The sequence below is a fragment of the Esox lucius genome, chromosome 25, assembly GCF_011004845.1.
Source record: "Esox lucius isolate fEsoLuc1 chromosome 25, fEsoLuc1.pri, whole genome shotgun sequence".
In the NCBI taxonomy this organism is placed as follows: Eukaryota; Metazoa; Chordata; class Actinopteri; order Esociformes; family Esocidae; genus Esox; species Esox lucius.
Genome location: NC_047593.1, coordinates 15418895 through 15444493, shown reverse-complemented (window position 1 = coordinate 15444493; position 25599 = coordinate 15418895). Strand labels below are relative to the sequence as shown.

General features: G+C 46.3%; 1 protein-coding gene across 8 annotated transcripts in view; it reads left to right on the top strand.

The window, feature by feature from the left end:
* Window positions 1-4046: 4046 nt before the first annotated feature.
* lrba (LPS responsive beige-like anchor protein) overlaps window positions 4047-25599 on the top strand; it is a 218787-nt gene continuing 197234 nt past the window's right edge. For 4 of the 8 annotated variants that reach the window (XM_034291054.1, XM_034291050.1, XM_034291052.1 and 1 more), the window contains exon 1: window positions 4047-4971. In XM_034291054.1, coding sequence (XP_034146945.1) covers window positions 4789-4971 — 183 coding nt within the window. In that variant the 5' untranslated portion in view covers window positions 4047-4788. The remainder of the gene's footprint in view (window positions 4972-25599) is intronic. The other 4 variants (XM_034291055.1, XM_034291051.1, XM_034291053.1 and 1 more) reach the window with 1 other exon arrangement.

The following is a 25599-nucleotide window of genomic DNA, read 5'->3' as shown; positions in this document are numbered from 1 at the left end:
TGTTCACTTCCTGTACACACGAATGCTTGCCGTTCAGTCGGACAAATGTTTTTTGTGAAATACTATATGCCATTTAAAAAAGTAATTCTAATAAAATATGGTATTTATAATACTAATAAACACACAGACTTAGGCCACTGTTACTCTCTTTTGGCAAATTACCACTTATATGAGCGGATTAAAAAAATAAATAACTGCACCAGAAACATCTACTCCCTGACTTTAGGTGGTTTACCACCTAAAACCCGCTGACTCCAGAACACTCTTACGGATGCAAGCATGGTTTCGATTGCGGTCCACTACTATTCTCGAACACCTCCTCTCCTCTTTCCTTCACAGTCCTACATACTAAAAAGGCCCAATATTCATGGCGAATTAATTAAAAAATGCTTTAATTAGCTTGAACATATATCTAAGCTATTTACAAAATGTACGTGCATGTTATTATGTTACATTATGTTATGTTTGTGCATAAGTGCTTCTTACTGTACTGCGCTTTATTCAGTCGTTCAAGCAGCCCCATAAATGAGCCTCAACATCCTGTATCACTAACCAATTAGGTTAATCTTTATTGAAGGAAGAAAACAAGTCGAACCTGAAATTCAAACCGTTAACCTTCTACGCAGGTGTGTCCGCTTTTCCCCTATTAGGATCGTGCTGAGTCTGTTGACGATGTAAACACTGACACGCTCATTGTTCTATGTTTAGACGTAGTCTCTACACAGTATCTGAAAGACACCTGTGCACATGCGCGGATGCAGCACGGGTTCAAATCCTGCTCCCTGCACTTTCAGCAAAATCTCTGTCCTCAGTATAATTTCCCCGCATACCTGGCAAATAAAGCACAGAAATGCATGAAAAATAATTATTAGAAATGCAAGTAGCCCTGTCTTTCTACCATACATAGACTATATTGATGTTGCTTATTAGGCAATATTCCATGTTTCATATTAGGTCATGTTCTATGTTTTTCTGTGGATGCCAGAAGGACTAGCTGCTGCTTTTGGCAGGGGCTAATGGGGTCCCTAATAAAATCTTAAGTGGGCAATTTTCAGTATATATGTGTTCTCATGAGTCTTCTCAAATAACCCCTGCGGACAGGCCAAGTATCCTTATTATATCAAAGTACTATTATGAGTCTGTGTGAAGTTGTGTTCTTACCAAAACATGTTTTAACCCATTATTGTGAGGCACAGAAACAGAATTAAGAGGAAAAATGCATGACATTATCTCATGTAAGAGAAATACAAAGGAGGCTCAATTGTTTTTTTCTAATTTCTTCTCACTCAATACTTTTGAACTGTTCATCTGTGTTGTCAACTCCCTTCAAATCAAGACAGGTGGAGAATCCTTCTCCCCTGCAACATGCCTGGAAAAGCGTTATATTGATTGCTTGCTTTCTCTACAAAAATCTTTGGTAATTCCCTCTTGTCATCATAATATAACTGACTTCGCTTAGTCCTCTGATCAAATCTGTGCCATGTGTGGTTCAAAAATAAATCTAACCTTTAATATAATAAATCTAAATAAATCCATTGTATAAATATTCTCAAAGAAAGTCAAGACTATGTGTGTTCCTTTTTAATGTTTTCGGCAGCCTTTATTTGTTCAGAATATCAAGGTCCCCCAAAATATTTTCTCTCAAGTTACGATAGCGCCGTGTCACCAACCAGTTATGAATAGCTTTGTGATTTTTATGGAAATACATAAAAGACAAAATCAGAACAATCAACATACTGAAATGTGTATTTTATTTACTCCATCAAGGTTTTCTTGATACCTATTTAAAAGCCCACTATGAAATACAAGTTGCTATATCAACCATTGATTAAATGAATTATTATGGTTACTTCAGGCAGATCAATGCAAACGCCAGTGGTGGTAGAGCTCTATTGCCTGCTTTGATTCCAGTGTCCCTGGGGAGAGGGACAGCTTTGAATCCAGTGTCCCTGGGGAGAGGGACAGCTTTGAATCCAGTGTCCCTGGGGAGAGGGACAGCTTTGAATCCAGTGTCCCTGGGGAGAGGGACAGCTTTGATTCCAGTGTCCCTCGGGAGAGGGACAGCACTGAGGTCAACAGGATCTGCATCCCAAAGGGCACTCTTCTAACTGCACTACACTGTAAAAAGTTCCTAACTTATTAAATTAAGCGGAGACCACTCAAAACTACAAGTTTTAATAGAAAACTAATCGTGAAAGGGATACTAACTCATATGTCAATAATATTTCATATCACTGAATGTTTTTATATAGAATTAACAAATATTAGGTTATTAAGTATGCATAATTAACTATATATATACAGAACACACACACACATATATACATACACATATATATATACACATACACATATAAATACATACATACATATATTACATATATATTCTGCTAATATAAAATGTGTTAATTTTTTACAACATTTACACAATGCTTAGTGCATTTTGTAAGGAGAAAAAAGTATAGTTCTAAAATAAAATTAAGCAGGATTTATTCCTACGAGGTGTTTAACTGTCAAAAAGAATGGACATCAAAACCGTTTGGAAAAATTATGTTCTACAATAAGAAATAACTATTCTCCCTTCAAGAAAATTAAATCCAGCACAGAGACTAATGGAGTATGAATGGCTGCAACAGTTCCTCCAGCTGCTGCTAGATAAATGAGCAGTGTGCATGCTAAATAATGCTATGGTTGGTAAAGCTGACAGATGATACAGATAACACAATGACTGTGAACAAGTTACACAAAAGTACTATTGATGGCTAAAGGTGTACTTAGTAGGCCTACACCTTTCTACTAAAATGAATAGTGTAGTTCATAATACAGAAGAGTTAACTACAAAAAGACAAGTTATAAGGATGGTGCTGTATTATTTTTGTTGAGTTGAGTTATTTAGATGATTTGTGGTAATGGGTTCATATAAAAATAGCGAATTGTTGACTTTTTAATGTGTGGTTCGCTAGTGATGAGGAGTGCAGTTTGGGTGATGGTCAAAAATAAAGCACTATACGGTGGATATTAAAAGTCTACACACCCCTGTGAAAATGCCAGGTTCTTGTGATGTAAAAACATGGGTGTGTAGACTTTTTATATCCACTGTGTGTCATTTTGGGGGGGGGGGGGGGGGGTAAATTATGGCTAATTTACCCAGTCTAAGAGCTGTTCTTCAATGCATTGCGGAGTTCCTGGATGCAGCGGTTAGCCTTGGTTTATTGCCAATATACCACAGACCTCTGAGATTCCTTGATGCCATTATCAGTTACCTAAGCAATTAAAGCAGTAAAAATCATATGTGATGTCATACCCATGGTTTATGGTCTGATATACCACAGCTAACAACCAATTATCGTTCAGGATTCTAAGCAAACCAATAACGCATCAGCTATTCAATATTAATAGTATATGTTTGATCTCAGGAATGTCTTACACCGCCCATCGGTGACTGAAAGAGACAAGCGAAGCAGATTGCTGTCATTTTGTTTTCATGTCTCGTTTCTGTTGCCTCAGGTCACTTTGCATCTGTCAATGTATCATTGCATGTAATGCTGATAGCTGTACAATTAGCATATTCTGTATATATATACATATATAAAAAAAATACAGGTGTAAACTATTTTCTGCTATTTTAAACAATAGAAGCATGTTTAAAAAATATAATGGTATATGAATAGGCCTAAAGCCAGCCTAGAGAAGACAAATATAAATATTATATTCACAACTCTTATAAAAAGTTGGAGCATTAATGTACAATTTGTATGAGGTTGCGTTGAAGGCACTGCTATGCTTCTGGGTGCACAGAACCAGAAAACCCTTGAGGAAATATTTTTCCTGACTCTTTTTTCCTCTGATATCAGTGCGTTGTAGGGTACTGGTTGCAAGATGAGGCAATATTTCACACTGGACTCTATTCCTTGGAAACCGCATATTTGTGATGCCCTGCTCGTTGATTTCTGCCCCCTCTATTCCAGAACCAGTCCCTGGTGTCATCCACCTGGGCTACACCTGAGACACGCCGGCGATGCCGCTCCGCACCTAATGCGCATGCGCCACTCGCTCAAGGGATAATACTGTCATGGCGCGGACGAGCTATAGCAGTGGGTAAATCAGGAAGAGAATTCGCTGTAAGTGGGTTAACTGAAACGTGAACAGGTCTAGCGGTTTTTAGGGAAGAACCGAGTGGACTGCGGTCCGTTGTCGAGCACCATTAGAGCTGTTTCCGGACTTGAGACACGTTTCGGAGTTCTTGCTTGCTCATGACATCGCGCTACCTGTCAAGCCTGTGACAATAGCAAGTTCTGCTGCTCTAGTAGCCTGGCTGGACTAACGAAGAAATGAAAGTCGAGGTTGCCTCGTTTCTATTTTGACAGAGGATCGGAAGGGCAAGGTCTTTGCGACTTTACTACTACAGCCTGTTATCAAGCTGGTCCATTTTAGGGAACGGTTTTAGGTGCATTATTTAATTCGCCTCCTATCAAGTTTCCGACCGGGGAGAGTAGTTCTGCATGGAAACGCAGTGAACTAAGGTCGCGGTGTAATCGACTAGAAATTCAGTTCTCGTGCGTATCTACCTCTCGCGGACTGCAAAACTAATTTGGTTAAATCTAATGATCATTTGGGAAACTGTTTTTAATGGGGACGGAACTATTTCCGTGGTTTATCAGCAGACTGTCTACATAACTCAGAAGAAGTAGGATACAATTGTTTTTCTTCACCGACTTTCCTGTAACCAATTACCGCCTTCGGGAGTGAACAGGTGCCTTACCTGCTAACGCCACCTGTCCTGTAGCAATGGCTAACGAGGGCATGCTGGGAGCTGGTCGGCCAGCTGGGCAAGGCGATGGAACGACGACTGTGTCTCTCAATCCTTCAATCCCTATTCGAGGAATCAAAATGAAATTCGCTGTCCTGGCGGGCCTGGTGGAAGTTGGGGAAGTTTCCAACCGGGACATTGTAGAGACAGTCTTCAACCTGGTAAGCTGATTATCGGTAGCCATTACCTTTTAAATAGGCACTGGAAACCGTCCGTAAAGGTGAATACATGTTTTCTTTTCATGATATACGTAAATAACCTAGTATACGGAACTAGACTAACAAACCAATGTATGATGGCACATTGTTGGTTTCTTTGAAGAATTTGAATGTTTATGGAAATGCCATGCTACAAATCCTTTTCCTCCCTTTGTAAAACAGAATTTGTTTCAAGTACTGTAGGTGTTTCATATTTATTGACAGCATGCTGAAATTGCACCATATTGGGATTTCGCCATATCACATACACCCAGTGGCAGAAAAATATACAGACCAGGCCAAGGCAAAGTTGGCACCAAGACAAATCCCTATTCTTTTACTGTCAGTGACACAACAGGCCAACAGGTCGTAGTTGGGAAAGGAATCCCAATATAAAGGGTCCTTCAGCCTGCTGTCTCCTCGGGGTTTTTCCATACCGCTCCCCCTCTCTATCTCTCCATTTCTCCTTCAGTGTCTGTCTGTCTCTCTCTTTCTTCCCCATTGATTTGCCGTGCTCTGTAGACAGGGTGGTGAAATGAATGACATTGAGGCTCCGGTCTGGGAATAAATGAAACGAACAAGGAAGTAAGGCGATAGGGCCGGGGTGTGCGGTGAAGCAGGGCACGGATGACTAGGAAGGAGACGGGCGGGTGGATGTTAATGGGAAGGGCAGGAGGAACTGGCAGAACTGCTTTGTCACTGTGGGGACTCGGTTCGAGACACCCTCTCACGGGATGAGAATCATCCTTGCCTCATCCCACCTGCAGTGCTGTTACCTCGCTGGGGGACAGACACAGGCCCCCCCCCCCCGGCCAGTCAGCCCTCGCCCTCAGGTGGCCGTGAGGAGACTTGGAAAAGAGGCTGGTTCTTGGAATGAGGCGATCGCCTGGCTCTCTCTCTCTATGTCCTGCCGAAGACGGAAACTCGAGCGTTGTGTGTCTCTTATTTCTATATTTTCCACGTCAGGTAAAAATACCCCCCCCCTCCCTCCGCCCTTTCTTTCCTTCTGTCATGTCTTTTCAGCCATCTCGGTGCTACTGTTTTTATGTAGCCTAGCGTTTGCTTGATCTTCAGCATTGCACTGGTGGCCCCCTCGGCGGGAGATAAACCCTGATGTATTATCCTCGCCGACAAGTGATTATTAAGAGCGTGTTCATTATCGTTCGTTCACCCGGCGTGGCGGGGGGGCGTAAGTGTGAGCAGTCGAGTTGGCCCGGTTGGTCTCGCTTGCGGCTCTGTGTGGGGATTCCTCTCCGGCTGTGGCCGCGTCCCGAACGGCGCCCTGCTCCCTATACGCTGCAGTGCCTTATGGGTATTGGACTGTGCCCAGTAGGAGACCCATTGGCTACGCAGGCTTGAGTCCTGGTGCCTGTGGATGCGTCTGTACCCGAGACGGCCCCCCCCCCCCTCAGCGTTCCCGCACGTTTTTGTCTGGCGGTGACCGATGTCGTTTTCGATTTTTCGAGCTGCGGCACTTTGCATTTCGTGCTCCGAGCTCTCATTTCTGCCCTTTGTCCCTCTCCCTCTTGCCCTCATCTCTGGCCCGCTACACGCCCCCCCCCCCCCTTCTCCACCCCCCTCCGCTGATGAGGCGGTAACCTGGTTTATCACAGAGGCCGCCTGATCCTCCTATCCCCTGAAGTGGCTAATTTGCAGTCGCTATGCGGACGACTCGCCGAACACACAGTGGTCAAAGACAAAATTAATTTCCCCTCTCGCTCAGATCTATCCGGAGCGAATAGCTGATCAGGCTGCTCTGTTGTTCCAAGGCAGGCGCGCCGGGGACCTGCGTTACAGACGACAGGTTCACTGTGGCCTAAGCCGGGGCGTTTGCCGACCCTGGGGCCCTCCTGGGCTCCGGGAGACGGTGGTGGCTGGGATTTGGCTGTGTGCAATGCCGCCCGAGTCATACGCGAAGGCAAGGTCACCGTGGTGGCCCGTGATAGCCTGGTAACCGAGGAAACCACGCGTGGGAACCCGGTTGGCGGGTCTTCCTGTCACGGATAACGCGGAGCGGCAGAAGTTAACCCTAGAGGATGACCTTGGGTCAATTTAACCCTCGTTCCCTCCGGGTATTACTTGAGGCTAGGATTGGCAAAGATGGGAACCAATCCTGGTTGAGATTTCGCCTCAGGACTCACTACCGAATAGTAGTAAATGCCCCTCTGCTTCCCTGTCAAAGTCAGTAGACATTCAGGATGTACAAAGGCTTGTACCTTTTAATTCCATCCTCACCCATACACCCCTTAGCTGTTGTGCTTTCATCCATAATTCAGATATTTCTGCATTCCGTTCGGCGTTTTTTCTTTCCGTGGGCTCCCTGTCGGAATGCGATTTTTGTATTGAATCTTTCTAGATGAAACGTACTTGTCTCGGGCTCTCATGAATATTTCACTCGGTGCCTACGTTCCACCTGGCTTCAGTTTCATCAGTGGAGGTGCACGGCGAGCTCTGTTTAACCCCCGCCCACATCCTGTGCCTTGAATCAGGGCTTTCGGGGTCCAGAGGTCAACCGGCAGCCGTAGAAACTCTGTTTTTAATGTTGAGATGAAACTTTTCCCTGGGTGTCTGGGCGTCTGTTGGCGATATTGATGACGGGGCCCCTCCTCCGAGGCGGGCCGCCTGTCGGGAGAGAAATGAGGTGCTCCAAACTAGAGCACCTCTTCCTGCTACCGTCCGCTTCTTTAAATAGCACACGCGTCTACACAGACATACACACGCCTGTCCCTCACATCACCTAATATAACTTGTACTTTGGGCGCAGGAAAGGGAAATTGTAGCCTACTACATTGTCTGTGTCTGTGTCTGTGTGTGTCTGTGTCTGTGTCTGTGTGTGTGTGTGTGTGTGTGTGTGTGTGTGTCTGTGTCTGTGTCTGTGTCTGTGTCTGTGTGTGTGTGTGTGTGTGTGTGTGTGTGTGTGTGCCTGTCCCTGTCTGTGTCTGTCTTTTTCACTCTATCTCTGTCTCTCATTAGCTTTTGCTGTTTCTCTTTCTCTCTTGCTGTCTCCCTCCCTCTTTGTTTCTGTCTCTCGCTGTCTCCCTGTCTCTCTCTCTGTCTGTCTGTCTGTCTGTCTGTCTGTCTACCTCTGGTCACAACGAGTCTTTTAATCTTGACACGTGAATGAAATCCTATCTGCTCCCACTGTCAGAGATCAGCCTTATTCTACCTCTGCTTTCTCCCTCTCCCGTCAAGGAGATTTAAGACACTATGGACTGCTCTATCTTCAAGCAGCGTGCCTCTTTACTCTGCGGCTAATCCCAATCAGATCGCTTTCTCTCTCTCCTTTAAACTGCTCTTCTCTCGTCCCCCCTTTCTCGTCCCTGCTTTGTGGTTTCTTGTTCCGGTCCGTCCGTGTGTGGACGGAGTCCGTCACTCTCCGCGTCTCCTTGACATTCACCACGCTTCCCGCCTGCCAGGAAGTTGGGCCGACGGAAACTTTTCACGATGTGAATGGAAGTCTGTACCAGCTAGCTGCTGACGCGGCCGTAAGACCCCTTCAGCCCGAGCTAGATTTATTCAGATACCGATGGGCTGTGCCTGCGCAAAAGCGCCAGATGTGATTGGTCGAGATGCCAATTTGTTTGGGATGCCCCCGGAGCTCGGCTGCCTTTTGGGAACGCAGCACGAGAGGCCGTGCGATTGCATGAGGGCCCGTTTTCGGTTGTAGGCAGATAACGTTTGGGCCTGGTCGGGTGTACATTTTCGGATTACCTCCCTTCGCAGCAGGGGATTGGTCAATGCACACGCAACGCTTGGTGGGCCGCTTCACCGCGGTCCCCCGGTTGTCAGTGCGCGTGCCCGTTGAAAGGTCGTAGACCGCCTGAACCTTCCTAAAATAGATGTTTATTACTTGGTGTGACTTCGATGCTGTTAATTATTCAGGGCCCCATAGATTTGGTGTCGCGGAAACGCACGCAGGTGGAATCCAGGCGATTGAGCGGAATGCATCAGTATTCTCAAATGTATTTGACATAGTAGGGGCTCGACTGAATCTATTTTGAATGAATGAATACATTTGCCCAAGGTGATCATAAAACATACACAGTGATTTGTGGAACTTTCTGAAGAGGCCCCAACAGTCTGTTTGCCAATGTGTTGCTTTACCAGTGCAAACTAAAAAGTCTTCTGGTAGGTTCCGGCTTGCCTAAAAACCTTCTTGATTAAATCTAGCAAACGACATAGTGTACGGTTCTTTGGCGGAATAGTATTAGGTTTATTTTCGTCAGTCCGTTGCATTTTTGTTTTGCAAATGTTTTCCCTTTGGAGCTGCATAAACAACATGAAACATCATGGAGTCCTTCTAGATGTGCAGGGTAAACTAAAGGGTATCGACATGGAAACGCTGACATTTCTTGATGTGATTTCAGAATTTTTTTGGGGGACACACGTCAGACATTTGTTTTTCAAAAAACTAATCAGAACACTGGTAACATACAGTGGATACAAAAAGTCTACACACCCATGTTAAAATGCCAGGTTCTTGCCAAAAACCTGGCATTTTAACAGGGGTTTGTAGCCCGTTTTTTTTCTTTTTTATATCCACTGTATGTATTTTTTAAAGCAACGTCTTACGGAAGGAATTTAAAATCAAACTGACTTTATCAGGTCCCGATCGTTTGGCCCACAGTTGTGGTCGTGAACTGAATTATTCTGTTTGCTTCCTTGTCGTGCCTCAGTAAAGCTCTTAACCATTCTGCTGTATATTTCCTCTATTCACCATGACCCCTTAATGTTTTATTGCTTCATTAAAACCACTTAAGCCTGTTTGATGGAGTTGCATTTTCCCTCCTTTCATATTTGCGTATTCACAAATGCTGACGTGACGCCTGTCCTGTCTTTTTTGCTAAGCTTCAGATTTCTCAAGCTACATTTCGGTTTTAGATCGTAGTTGGCATGTTTGATATATACCACAACCACAGTATGTTCTGTCAAAATCCAGTTACGGGGCTGTCCAGTGACAAAGGCTTAATAAGCCCAAGCGGTTCTTTATTCAGTGCATCAGGATGGCACGTGTATACCACGCAGCCCATTTCAACCTGCAAAGATTGCATCCTGTGAGTCACTGTTGTTTCTACCAACAAAGCTACCAACCGTCCACCACTTTTCTCATAATCAGCCAGCAAGCATCACGTAAGGAAACAAACAGTGCCAAAAACCCTGACCGAGGGGAAACGGATGACTGCCACACAGCTCCTATGTCATTTAATTATGTGACCAAGGCTTATTTGACATGAATACAGTGTATTGTGGCTTTTAATCTCTTGAGTGGAAACCACTCTCTTGACTAGTTGGTTTCACTCCATCTGTTGTAGCGCATGTCTTTGTTCCGTTGCTGTCTGTTATTCTAGCGGTTAATTTCTGACTGGTGTCATGCTGGTGGTTTTAAAACTTAATGAATAATCTTTCTTTCAAGTCATTTGGTAACAAGGTGCCAGTTTGTGGAGGTCCTTCAGTTGGACGGGGCTCCGTACCAAACTGGAGGACCCCGCTTGCTGTCGTTGGGCTGTTTCTGACCGCTGCTGTAGTGGTTCAAAAGGAGTGAAGCCCGCTGAGTGATGTTTGTTCTGCGTGAGGGCGCTCTGGGTCCAACTCGGTTAACCGGGTGATGAGATCGCCACACTCCAGCAGGCCTGTTGGAGGCCATAGAGCAAAGCGAAAATGCTGTGAAGGCGCGCGCAGGTGGGGGTCTTGCGGGGTTGCTTCTTTCAACCTCATTGCCACCGCAGCTGAATTTGTAAACGTGTCTTTCCTGGTTTTGAAGAATGTACTGGGCTGCTGTGACTAATGTTGGTTTGGAGAGTGGAGACGAGTGGCAGCCTGAAGTTGTGATGTTCCACTAATTTGCCATTTGAATATGAATGACCTTTTTTTTTATAGGGAAGTTGAACTGAGCCATTCTGTTGCTGTTTCTACTGGGTTAACTGGTTGGACCTGCTTCCCCTGGCCATTATATAGCGGCGTACTCATCCCTGGATTGGTGACACACCCCAGGGATGATAACCTGATAGGTGAGAAGAGGACGTGATCCCCTTCCAGCTAAGCTTAACTCATTTGTGCAGATTGTTGGCCGGCGGGTGTCGGTCTCTTTAGCGACCGACGGTCCCCTGTGAGGCTGTTTTTGTTGTGGCAAGTTTGATTGGATTGCGTGGATGTTATCACTGGTGCCGGCCTGTTATTCCACTGGGTTAACACGACGTGGAGACACTGACAGTAGTGAGTAGCTGTCGCCATGACTCCGCCGAGAGCGTTTTGGTTCAGTTCAGTGTTGAGACCAAACTCTCATTGAGAATTAATTTCTCCCTGATTAATTGTTAATCAGTGCTAATGGCGGTGCTCCGGATTTTCTCTCTGCCGCGAGACTGGGGCCGGCGGCGTAGCCACAACCCCGGGCCAACACTTCACCGCGATCGTCCAGGGGTCCTTTAGTGCCGTCATCACTCCTGACACCTCTGATGCCCTGGATGGGAGCGGCACGCTCGATCACAACCCGCGTAATGATCCCACCGAGAAGCGTGGATTGGGGGGGGGGGGGGCTGTCAGGCACGTACGTGGGAGGGGCTGAAGCCGGTGGTAACGCTCCCTGTTACTAGGATACAGGCGGTCTGCCATTTTTCTGCGGGTCCCCAAAAACAGTAGATGTGGCCTAATGGCAGCCCTCTGTTACCAGTGAATGTGGCGCAGCACCAACCGGGGAGGGGGGGGGGGGGTTCAGAGGGAAGCTAGGGTGTGTGTGTGTGTGTGTGTGTGTGTGTGTGTGTGTGTGTGTGTGTGTTTTTTTAAAGTTACTTTAATCTAGTTTTGCTCTTTATGGCCAAGATCCATTGATCAATGGCTTAGATTTGTCCCAAACCCTCAACACATTTTCTCTCCCTCCAAACAAGCTTTGTCTGCCAGAGGTAGCTGGCTCAGAACTCGGAGGAAATGCGCTCGGCACGTCACAAACGACACGGCGAACCACCTCTGCAGCGCGGCGCAGGGCAGAGTGTCTGCAGTCACACATCTGCCACTGTCACAGAGACACGTTGGCTCCCCTCCACATTTTCACGACTGTTGTTTTGTCGTTGCTCTCAGCCTTCTCTGCTTCGCAGTGTGGTCGACCCAGCAGATGCGCCGGGTTAGCCGAGGTTGCAGGGTGACTGGCTGAGGATGCTGTAGGAGCCTTTATCACAGTACCTTTCGTACAGCCCAGTCCCCTTCTGTGTGACAGAATTAGACTTTTTTTCCTTCTGTGCTGAGACACTCGTAGTTTCGTTTAGTTAGCAACAGACTCTCAACCGTGATGGGAAACAATTCCTTCTGTGCTCTGTGTAACCCCTAACCAAAATGTGTAGTGTAGCGTAGCGAACACACGCGCGCACACACACACGCACACACACACGCACACACCTACCTTCACTATCCTGAATAGGTAAGCATTTTATCATAGTTCTTCACCGCCATTCCCTCCTGTTATTTAACATTTTTTTGACAGGGTATTTTAAAGGAGGAACATTCCTGCTCTCCGCATGTTTGGTTAAGTAGTGAGGGGCTCAGCTTGGTAATATTTATGTGGAACAACATCACCGTGGCGGCCATTTGCTGAATAGACAGGCCTCTACTCCTACTGATGAGAAACGTTATTGCTTAGAAACTATGACTCAAAGCCATCCTCAGACAACATTTTAATCTGGTGACCTAGTGAAGGATGTAATTGTATTAGTTTCTAAAGCTATATTTATTACCCCCCCCCCCCGTGTGTTCCTTCTAGGCCTCCATACCATGTGCTTTCTTTTCTCCCCGCCACGCTGCCCTTTCAACCAGGAAGTCGGCATGCGTGAGGACACGCTCACTGACTCATGACCTCAGTTAGCCTCTGCAGGGGTTCGACCCCGCCCCCGTGGGAGTCGCCAGAAAGTAATGAGACAACGATATTCCTGCTGACGATGCCTCCCCGAAAATGCATCTCCCTGTGGAGCTTCAAGCCGGCTACACAGTCGAGGCTTGAATCTAAACTGTGGTGTACAGCTTGGTTCTAACAAGTAGCAGCTTAGACTGCAGTTGGATCCCGTGGCTGTGTTTTATTTTTTAAATTTATTTATTTCTAAGCAGACTTCGCTGTTTGATTAGATTGCTGTCAGCTTGTCATGCACTTTACCAAGCTAGTGAAGTCACTTCATGTCGTATGTTCATGCTGAGCTTTGATTGGCCGCTTCTTTGCCCCCCTGGAGTTTAAACCAATGTTAACTGAATTAGTGTTTCAGTGTTCTTCATCAGCTGGACAGGCGGTGCTGGAGTTTTTACCCGAAATAAACTGCAGTTTTGAATGTCAAGAAATGGCCCAGAGGATAAGGACATTGGAAGTCCTTGTGCTGTGGGGGATCTGCTAGACCCAGCTGTCTGTGTTTTTAAACAGGACGAGCTATGGGAGGAGACTCTGCTACCCTGCCCCAGTCCAGCTGTCAACACACACACACACACACACACACACACACACACACACGTGCGCGCCCCTAATGTTCAGCCTCCGTGGACTTGATGTTCACGCCGTCTAAACTTTGAACCCAATGGATCTCGGTTGAATAGCTTTTCTGGGATGCTGTTGTTTGGAACGGGGTGGAGTCTCTATAGGCTGTGGTGTACGCCAGCCACTGCCGTAGCCTGATCTCGGCAGTGGGATGGAGGGGCATCCCGGCCCGCCAGAATCCGGGCACGGCTGCCTCCACCTCCAGGTCCAACTGCGAGAACACTACCGGTATCAGGATGGGAGTTTAACAGCGAGTGGGTCCGATAATGTGACGTTGGGCTGTGCTCCGATCCGGCACCACTGAACTCTAATGGTTAAAGGCTCATCAGGCGAGCGCTGCCGCTCAGGAGTGGTCGTGAGACGCTTGGGTTCAGTGACGGCCGGGCCGGTTCTTTCGTTGACACCGCTCCGGGGCTGGACAGGAAGCCCTAATAATCACAGGAAGGACAAACTGGGGGGCGTGGAGGGGCTTCCTGATTCCCAGTGGAAAGCCATGGGACTGATGGGGGGGTGTCAGATATAACCACAAGACCATGTCATCAGTGTTGCCGGACTGCCGTGCTAAAGGGTGTACCATCTTACAATAACAGGAAACCGTGTGATAGCTGACCACACATTGGTGAGGCTTGTTGTGAATGGCCTTGGGTGGGAGGGGCTTGCGTTGGTTCGCGGGGAAAGATATTTTCTTGAACGGTGAATTATGAACGCTTCAGCCCAGCCTTGGGTGTTCGCCAGTTGCCTGCTTTTAAATCCTTGTCGGCTGATTAATGACGGCGTGTGTTATGCAACATGGCAGTGTGTGGGTAATGGTCAGTGAGAAAGGATTAGACTGGGATCCCAATGTCCATCGAGGAGACCCTGAAGGATCCCGAAATGATCAATGATAATCTGTCTGATTTATCTATGTTAAGTCCGTCTCCTGGCTGGATTGAGGGCGTGTACACCCCTATGTAGGTCTGCCGTGCATGCACATGCACGCGCACGCGCACAATGGTACAAGAGATGCTGTGCTGTGCCTGGTGCAAGTGATGTCCTTCTCCCTGTGGGCTCTCTCTCTTCTCTCTTTCTCTTCGCTCTCTCTCTTTCTCTTCGCTCTCTCTCTTTCTCTTCGCTCTCTCTCTTTCTCTTCGCTCTCTCTCTTTCTCTTCGCTCTCTCTCTTTCTCTTCGCTCTCTCTCTTTCTCTTCGCTCTCTCTCTTTCTCTTCGCTCTCTCTCTCTCTTTCTCTTCGCTCGCTCTCTCTCTTTCTCTTCGCTCTCTCTCTCTCTTTCTCTTCGCTCTCTCTCTTTCTCTCTTTCTCTCCTCTCTCTCTTTCTCTCCTCTCTCTCTTTCTCTCCTCTCTCTCTTTCTCTCCTCTCTCCTCTCTCTTTCTCTTTCTCTTCGCTCTCTCTCTTTCTCTTCGCTCTCTCTCTTTCTCTCCGCTCTCTCTCTCTTTCTCTCCGCTCTCTCTCTCTTTCTCTCCGCTCTCTCTCTCTTTCTCTCCGCTCTCTCTCTCTTTCTCTCCGCTCTCTCTCTTTCTCTCCGCTCTCTCTCTTTCTCTCTCTCTCTTTCTCTCTCTCCTCTCTCTCTCACCTCTCACCTCTCTCTCTCCTCTCACCTCTCTCCTCTCACCTCTCTCTCTCCTCTCACCTCTCTCTCTCCTCTCACCTCTCACCTCTCTCTCTCCTCTCACCTCTCACCTCTCCTCTCACCTCTCACCTCTCTCTCTCCTCTCACCTCTCTCTCTCCTCTCACCTCTCTCTCTCTCTCCTCTCTCTCTCTCCTCTCTCTCTCTCCTCTCACCTCTCTCTCTCTCTCACCTCTCTCTCTCTCCTCTCACTTCTCTCTCACCTCTCTCTCTCTCCTCTCACCTCTCTCACCTCTCTCTCACCTCTCTCTCCTCTCACCTCTCTCTCCTCTCACCTCTCTCTCCTCTCACCTCTCTCTCCTCTCACCTCTCTCTCCTCTCACCTCTCTCTCCTCTCCTCTCACCTCTCTCTCCTCTCCTCTCACCTCTCTCTATCTGCATCTTGTTACTCTTTCTCCCTGTCTCTCTCCTCTGTCTCGACCCTCCAGATCCCATTCTCAGAGGCGGAAGCACGTCTCCGTGTGTACAGTTAAAGATTTAATTACACATGACCAGACCCCCACCGACCGTCACCCTCGCCAGTTGAATCACTGGAATCTTATCAGAGTTTCTTCCTGTGAACGGCGGTGGCGATTCTTCCGTCGAGCCCCATGGAGAGGGTGAGTCGAAGAGGAGGGAGAGAGGCTGCTTAACAACCGCCAGTGTACAAACGGCAGAGGTTTTCAAGTGTGCCATGGCCTATTGGGCGGGCAGGCGGTGAATGAGTTCGTCTGCCACTCCATTCATCAGATACAATACAGGAGCATCTCCCTGGACTGATGCACTGATATAATCGCAGTGACGTGTGGTCTGGGTAGACGCTGCCTATCCTGGGATTTTGGAAGAAATTGGAATGTATCATGCTGTGTTTGAAATAAAAAAATATTTTTCTGCAGTGATTTATTGATTTGTCAACAGAAATGTCCTTTTAATTACTCCAGAAAAAGTCCTTTTCGATTTTGTGGATTTAATTACAAGAAAATATGTGCGGAGGTAGTGTATTGGCTAAACCGCTCTCCACCGCGCCCGCTCCCTCTAACGTTCGAGGGCTCTCATCATCAAAAAGGTTGATGCAAACGCACTGCTTTTCCGCCTAGTTCCAGTGAATGCTAACCGTTTAGACGGTTGGCGCATTCGTGGTACATTCACATTCTTTCAAATGGGTATGGGAAAAGCACAAGGCCTCTGCGTTTTCTTTGGGGCATAGTAATGTCGCTTCCTACCAATCAAAATATTTTACCCACTGGCTCTGCAGTAACATGAGAACATCTAGGGACACTGGCTGGCCTAGCTAGCGAGGGAAGTGCCAAATTCGTTGTCACGTCTAAAACTGTTTTCCACACGGTCTTTTGAAGGAAAATAAATTGTCAGAGTGTAGTCCAACACCTGATCTCAATAATTTACAACAATTTAAGGGGCAAAATATTACCAGAAGTTTGTAAAATGAGTAGCATTTTAGAAGTGTATGGCTGTGTGGTTGTGCTAAAGCTAGCAGGTTGTTCTGCTTTCCTTGCCTGCTGTTCTCAACTGCTGACACTGTGTGGTCACGGGCTATCTATGCTGCCCTGAATATTCTGCCAACAGTGATTCAAATTCTTTCAGAAGGATGGGTAAATGAATGTTGTCTTAAAATAGTTTACAGATCGTTTTTTAAATCTATTTTCTGGAAGGGTTGGTTCATCTACTCCATGATTTTGTGCCCTGTGTGTGTTTACTGGATTCAAACTTGACGTTTTTGGATTGTCAATCTGACACGATACTATTTGGCTTAATCAGTTGTTTTGTGAAGGACCACTTGATGCCTAGCATACCCGTGGGAAATAGGCTCTACTGATGAAATTTTGAAAATAAATTCACTCGTGCACCCAATTGCTTGGGAGTGATGCAAACTGCGGATGAAACTGGTGATATGTGTTACAGAAACCTGCTGAGATCGATGCCGTAAAATATTTCTTTGCATAAGGAATTGTCCACATCAGTCAGTCAGATATGTGTATGGGACAACGACGGTGCAGTTCCCTTTTAAAATGCGTATGCTTTCAATCTAGTGACACATGTAAAAGAAACCGATTTGCTAGGGAGTTCAGCCTGATTGGTGAGTAGTTTTTTGTGTATTTCTCGTTGCCTACCCGGAGTTAGACCTCACTGCATGTCACTGCATAATCGGGTCCCTGTGGCACTCCAGAACCACAGAGGGCCTTCAGCCATGGATCAGCTGGTTGGCTGTTGGGCACAGTCTGGCTTTTTTATTAGAAATGTTTATTCGGGTGCGTTGTCCCTATCAAATAGTTTGAAGTTGTTTCTGTTCTTGATAATGTCATATGGTCCGTAGTATTTGAGTTGCCTTCAGTTTGAGGCATGGAGACCTCCAGATTGGCTACAACAGATTTGCTACAACCATTGACGGCTGTGTGGTTCTGGGGAGATTGTCAAATGAATGCTACATCTGGCTCATCGGGTTCTAATATTATCACACCTCAAAGGGCACATCAGAACGACTAATTTCCGATCGTTCCATGCAAAAACATTTCGCACTTTTAGCTCTGTCATATCTTTGGAGAAAGTGACTGCATACTTTTCATGATTGCTACAATTAGCTAACTTCCTTGAATTTACTGCGGGTGGCATTTCCACCCAGTTGGCATGTAACGTTTGATAAGCCAACAGAAACTCTTCCTGGTCTGTTTGACGCAGGTCGCCATGTGGACAAGTAAGTCTGTTTGTTGGTTGAAGAAAATTGCAGGGGAATAATATACCGTAGTAGCTGAGGAAGAAGAACAATAAGTTTTTTGGTGCAAAGTTCGACTTAAAGGTCAAAGGTTGAGCCCATGATTATAAAGTCTTCGCTGTTTGAACTCTTGGCCTGCAGGTGGAAGGATCTGTTGGATCTACTTGCCATCTCTAAGACCTCAATGGACGATTGTGCTTGCACTTATTTGTCATGAATTATGGATGACACCATTTACCTGACTGGTTGAATGTGTCATTATAATCCTCTTGGTTAACCAGAGTTTTCTGTAGTGGGAAATGTATATTTGTATATATAATATTGGTGGACTTGTTCTTTCCTGTGGCAGCAGGTCTGCTGCGGTCTATCTCTCTAGGTTAAGGAGGTGGTTAGACAGTTTTTTGAGCGGTACTCAAGACTCTAAAACTGAATCAACGTACTCCATATTTTAATAGGTTACTTATAGCTGATTTAAAAAAATTGGTTACCTTCCAAAAATAGTTTGCGTGTTAATTCAGAGCCAGAAATGTGCTTGCCGTTTATGGCTTGATACGTTTTAGCAGCGATTATGTTTGTGGATGAAATAAAGGTCTGGTTGTCTTCATCTTGTATTATTATAATAATATGGCCAAGTCATTTGTGACATTTCTTTGTTCAGTGGGCTTTCAGGATGTAGGTTGTCTAGAATGAGGAATCCATGGGTCAACCGAGATTTCATTTCATTGGGATCAACCCTACCAAGAACTATGTTTTCGAAGGGGATAAGGTCACGAAGCACTGGTGGATTTCTGTTGTAATTAAATCAAAGTGTGCTAATTAGCAGCTGTGTAATCGCTTTCTCTTTGTGTGCGTGCGTGCGTGTGTGCAGTCGTGCGTGCGTGCGTGCGTGCGCGCGCCAAGTGTACCGGCTTCTCATTATGTTAAACTCTTCCCCGGCTAAAGCCATGTAGCTGAATGCAGCAGCCTTGCTCCTCTGTGCTGCTTTATTGCCTCACCCTGCCTCGGTGGTGCTATTTATAACTCACCAGATTGTTGCTGAACAGCTCCGTGCCTCCTGCTCTCCCCATCATCGACACATACGATACCTATTTAACTGCACTCCAAGAAGAAACGTGTCGTGGAGGGTCCTATAGGGGCTCTTAACATTGAAACTGTCAGACCCTCTGTGCGTTTTTCTTTTCTTCTGGTAACTCACTAAAAGGGTCCTTCAAGGAACCCTGTTTTAAATGGTTTCTTTTGAAATCCTTTTAAATAAATGTTATGCACGTTTTTTTTTTTTCAGCGGGTAGGTTGTTCACATGATTTTTGAGTAACAAGTATAAATAGTTATTTACAATATATGAGATTTTCTCCCCCCCCCCCCCCCCCATGGTTACGAAGTGAAGGGTACTTCACTTTTATGTTTAGAGTGTACAGGTCCTATAAGGACCAGGTAACCATGAGCCTAGACCATGTTGTTTTCGAGCGTCTTGGGCAGGATTTACCTGCCTCCTATGTCTAGTTTACTCTGCCTTGTGGAAAGGGTCTATTTTCCCGCAACTTTACTCAGTGATCAGAGGTGGTCCTTACGGGGACAGTGGACCAAGTGAATCCCCCCCCAAAAGAGGGGCCTAGCGTGACGCGCTGTCCTGTTATCTGATTACGACGGGTTCCTGGGAAAGTGATTGTGACCAGTAGAGAGAGCCTGTTTTGAATGCTCGCAATGGCCGCACATCTTTCTCAGAACGCCCGGATCTCACATCGGACTGCAGACGTGAACGTTTTCCCAAAACCCTTAAAAGGGCTTGACTCTGATTTCTAATGACGGTAATTTCCTGACCGTCCTTTCCTTTCCGACCAGAGTGCCAATTAAAACAACACCAGCAGATCCCTTTGCCGATAGACCGCGCCCGTGGTGATCCTCATTCTGACCCACTGTGCGAGTCCAATAAGTTCTTTCGACCAGTCTGAGACCTTACCATGAGTTAGACTCGTTGGACTAGGAGGTTCAGTATGGCTACTGCCCATAGTGCCTGTCAGGTCAGACTCTCAGGAGAGACGGTCCTTGTATCGCTCAACGCAGGCCTGCAGGCGGAGGGCTCTCCAGGATAGCGCTGCGTCCCCGCTGATAACATAACAGTGCCCGGAGGTCGTAATTAGAGAGATCAGAACCACCAGAACGAGTCTAACCCGAAAGATTTTGCCCCCTGCCGCCCTGTGGGCTTTCCACCCTCCTGAACCAGGGAAGTGGCCGGCAGTATAGAGGGGAAAGATTACGGCCAAAAACTGTCGTGAAATTTGCATACGTCAGGTGAGTGAGAAGACAAGCCCATGACGTGAGGTCCCCCCACCACCACCACCACCAGCCCCTCCTCCTCCTCCTAAGTGAATACTCCCATTTAACACAGGTCTTTTTTTTATGGTATCTGAAAACTTTAATACGGTATTTCAATTTAAAAAGAATGCAATGTATGTTTGTCTTCTGTGTTTTCAAAAAAGCTCAAATTCACAAATTACTCACGTTGTGTTTCATTCTCGATTACAAAACCATTTCAGACCAAGCCTGGGTCAGGTTGACCTTCCCTGGAAATGTTCATTGTATCAACTTTCAAGCTTTCAACCTTAAACATCTAATACAAGAAAGTGTTTCCCAGCCGCTACTGTGCCATAGGATTCGTTAATGTGTGGTGGCCCTGACTAACAGGCATAAGGGCAGACTGGCGGGGGGGGGGGGGGGGGGGGGGGGGGGGTCGGGGCGCTTAGGGATGGGTCGGGGGACGGCAGCTGGTGCTGAAGAGGCACATGAAGTCCATCTTCCTCTGTGTGTACCTATCCAGTCATGCAACTAGGCAGGAACGTCTACAAACTCACACAGGGCAGTATATAGGCTCAAGAAGAAAAGTCCCCACCCCACCCCAAACGGAAAACAAAAACTCAACGGCCGCGTCACAGCTGAAACCGCACGAGGACGATAAGACGGAGTCGCGTTGAAGTGCAGACAAAGTGTAACAAATCGCAGCCCTGTTTGCCAAATTCCCGTCTGAACGTCGTCCCCGTTTTCCCCCTTCTCAGTCGACAAGGGCGTTGGAAGCTCGGTGCATTTTAAGCAGTCACTTGGGTCGACGTACGTCTCCCCTGGGGAACAGTAACCCATAATTTGCTTTGGATAAAAGCATCCGCTGAGTGGAACACGTCACATTATTACATTATTACAATCTCGTTTAGTGGATTGTGTTAATGCACTGCTTGTGTGTGAGGGTCAGAGTAAGCCTATAGGTGTTTTTTTCCCCCGTGCTCTAGTGTGGCATGATTGAAATCTCCCTTAATGGCAGGAGCTGTGATGGGAGAACATTCATTAACCGTAATTGCGAAGGGATGTTTGGGCAGATGCACGGACGCGCTCTAATGATGCCACAGTCGGGATGCGTGGAAAAAAACAGTAAACAAACGTTTTAATCTACGACTTGATCGTTGTCGCGCCGGACTCTCGTTGAATGTGAGCGATATTAGATCTGCTACGGAGTCATGCGTGTTTTAATTTGTGTTTGTGTCACTAATGGCATGACAACGGGCACAGTTGTGGAACCAATGATAATGTCCTGGAACGTGGTCCGCCCTGTCGGCTAATCGTTCTTTATCGTTGGAAATTTGTTGTAACACACTTTTAATTAACGAGACCTGAGTGTAATATTCGCAAGTTGATCATTAATCACTATTTATGCATTGAGATAACCAACTGAAAAGATATTAGTCCTGAGCTTCAAGGAAAATGTATTATGCATGTTTGATAAATAACATCACTAACGCAATGCATTACACGCCACGCTGGTCTCAGTTAGTCGGCAGTGTTTGAAATGAATACTATCCAGACGTTCCAAACTTCAAGCTCTCCCTTATCTCGTTCTTCAGTCCCTGTCCCCTCTAATCCTAAATGTCCTGTCTATTCTGAATACTCACCGTCACTGTGAATTGGCTACATACCGGTGTTTGTTCTCTTCAGATACTGTGTATTTCGGTAAGTGAAATTACATTTTACGCTTTTCAAAGCAATCCGAGTCATGGTGTCATCGAAGCTGACAGTCCGTTTCTTGGTCGCAAAAAAACAAGGGAGATTGTTCTTTGACGAAATGTTTTATTGTACAATGTTCATTGGAGTTGTGTGCGGTTTGTATACCTTTGCCAATCAATGTTTTTTTTGGTGTGGGCGTTATTTTCCCCCTCGCTTCATCCTGGTTTTCTGCCATTCCTTCCCTTTCTGATGATCAGATCCATAAAAGTATTGACCCCTGTAAGTAAAGCTTGATTGGCCTTCTATATTGAGTGGCGAACGACTGCAGGTCTTTGGGTGTTATCTCTGATTCCTGCGGTTGATGACGTTTCACACGCTAAAACGGATACACACCTACGCACCACTTCATGCTGCTCCATTCGGGTTCTAGAGAGGGGGGGGGGGCGCGCTTGACGATTTATGCTGCCTGTTTGCTATCAACTTGCATAGGTGCATAGGCACTAGAACATTTCTGTGCATCTTTTTTTTATTTACACATTCTTGACACTTTCCTATGGCTAAGGAGGACTTTCCTTCATGTGGTGTCATAACCTAAGTGGACTATACAGTATACAGCTAAAAGCCTTGGGAGGTTTGTACTGATTAAATAACCAGAGGTAAACTTTAGGCTACTTTAGTGAAACCGCCAGGCTTACAGTGTACGCTCGCCGCTAACGCGCATGTTCGTTTGGTCTTAGCGTCAGCTTGTTGCGTGTGGAATATCCCAGCCCGGCCCCATAGATACAGTAGCCAACTCCAAATTGATCAATTTCTCGACTCCTTGCACATCGACTGGTGTTGCTGGTTCCCAGTCCTGTACGCCCAAGGGCAAACAAATCAACTCTACTCCTAGAAAGCTCTATTTTTGGATCAGAGGAAGGTAATTAGTTGCCGTGCATCCAGCCTGCTGAAGAGGGTGCAAGGGGCATGTTTTTGGGCAGGATGGCAACCAGGCGGACAGTCTGGCAACCAGGCGGACAGTCTGAACACTGTATCTTGTCTATCTGCTGTCCACTGTTAGGGCTAGGGGGTTAACCTAAGCTCCAACCCTTTGTCTGTTTTCCGAAGTGGTTTCTCACAATCAGATGCTGTATTTTTCAGTTTCTCACAGCTTCCAGGAAGCAGAGACTACAGTATATCAATATCAGGTCATAACTGGCCATGGGACCAAATGAATGTTCGAAGTTGACATTGGTTTACGTTGGAGTGGATGTCTTGAGTCTTGTCGCCAGAGGCTATGTCAAAAACTCAGGGATTCGATACGACTTTCTAGGGGGACTTTTCTGCTGTAGTTGTCTGTGATCACTTCTCTGAAGGAGCGTGTTTCTTCTGTTATCAATTTGAATTGAAAAGCTCTCGTCTTAGTCATTTTCACTCACAATGCAGCTGTGGAATATTTGAATTGGCCTTTTTGCCTTTTCCCTACTGTCATCTTCCTCGCCATCCCTGCCTGTCATTGTTGCTGTGTGATTTGTTAAATGGCCTCCCTCTTGCGCCCTTCCCTTCCTCAGCACAGCAGTGCTTAGCTGCATCGCTCTCTTTAAAATGTCATGTGAGATTCATGCAGCTTACACAAACGTGTAACCAACAGTTACGTTTAAAATTACTTGTCGTAACTCCATATAGCTAGCTGGCATATATTGGTCATGCCAGCTAGCTAGTTGCTAGAGTCAGGCCGTTGGTGCTAGCTAGCTGGGAGAGCTGTGTTTAAACACAGGTAAGTAAACGCCAGCTAGCGGACAAATGCAACACCTGATTTGGACTTTTGTAACCTAACTTTTGCAATTTAAATGGTTATCCTGTTAACCACAGTCTGTTGGGCGTCCAGTCAGACATCCCAAAATTCCACGTCACCACCACCCTGGAGATAGACCTTAGTAAAAGTTAGGTCATGGAAGGTCATGGGAGCCGTGATGCTGCTATGCTGGTAAGGCATCCTCAGGGGGTGTGAGTGACTCATCAGACAAATGTTTTGCGTGTGTACGTGGAAAGGCCACATCACCCTGATCAATCTGACAGTGGAGAGCAAGACTGTAGGCCCTCCGGTGTGGTTTGCATTGTCTCTGCCTGAACTCACCCCTCTGTGAGTCTCGCGCTGTCTGTCTGTCTCGCACGCTCGTGCTGTCTCCCTCTCTCTCGCTCGCTCGCTCGCTCTCTCTCGCGTGTGCGCGCGCTGTTTGTCGCTCTCTCGCGTGTGCGCGCGCTGTCTGTCTGCTTCCCTGTTTCATCTGACCCCTGATTTACTGGGAAATCTGCTCATGACCCATGGCAGGAACATGGACGTGACAGATTTGTTGATGGCTCTGACATTTGTCATAACCTTCCCTGCAGCGATCGACGAACCAGGCTCTGAAACTTGGTTTGTCCAGTGCAAAATCCGGTCTAACGTCCAGCAGAAACCTCTGCTCTGATTTGCTCCTGTTTGGGAAGCCACTGTTTGTGGTCCTTTTTAAATACTGGTGGTCTGTCGCGTTGGCTGTCACACCAGATTTACTGCCAACGTTTAATCCTATAGTTTCACATCATGGCTGGATCAGATTTGTCCCAAGCCAGCTGTGGAAAAACATGGACTTTCAACCCCTCTAGCCAAACATTGACATTATTCCCTTACAGCTGAGGTTGAATGGTAAACCGCATTCTACCATCTGCTTAGTGTGAATGCACTGGAGCTGGTGAGGCGCATCCTAAATAGTTCCCTAGTCTGGTACAGTGGATATAAAAAGTCTATATACTCCTGTTAAAATGCCAGATACTTGTGATGTAAAAGAATGAGACAAAGATAAATCATGTCAGAACTTTTTCCACCTTTAATGTGACCTATAATACATGAACAATTCAAAACTGAAATCTTTGAGGGTGAAAAATAAAAAACTCACAATAACTTGGTTGCATAAGTGTGGACACCCTTAGACTAATACTTTGTTGAAGCACCTTTTGATTGTATTACAGCACTCAGTCTTTTTGGGTAGGAGTGTATTAGCATGGCACATCTTGAAGTGGCAGTATTTGCCCACTCTTCTTTGCAAAAGCGCTCCAAATCTGTCAGATTGCGAGGACATCTCCTGTGCACAGCCCTCTTCAGATCACCCCACAGATGTTCTGTTGAATTCTGGTCTGGGCTCTGGCTGGGCCATTCCAAAATGTTCTTCTTCTTCTGGTGAAGCCATGCTTTTGTGGATTTGGATTTGTGCTTTGGGTCGTTTTCATGCTGAAAGGTGAACTTCCTCTTCAGCTTTCTAACGGACGCCTGAAGGTTTTGTGCCAAAATTGGTTTTGTGCCCTGACAAAGGTCCCGGTTCCAGCTGAAGAACTGCCCCAAAGCATGATGCTGCCACCACCACCACCATTCACTGTGGGTATGGTGTTCTTTGGGTGATGCAGTGTGGTTTTTGCGCCAAACATACCTTTTTGGAATTATGGCCAAAAAGTTCAACCTTGGTTTCATCAGACCATAACACATTTTCCCACATGCTTTTGGGGGACTTGATGTTTGTTTTTGCAAAATTTAGCCGGGCTTGGATGTTTTTCTTTGTAAGAAAAGGCTTCTGTTTTGCCACCCTACCCCATAGCCCATTCATATTAAGAATAGGGGAGATTGTTGTCACATGTAGCACACAGCCGATACTAGCCTGAAATTCCTGCAGTTCCTTTAATGTTGCTCTAGGCCTCTTGGAAGCCTCCCTGACCAGTTTTCTTCTTGTCTTTTCATACATTTTGGAGGGAGGTCCAG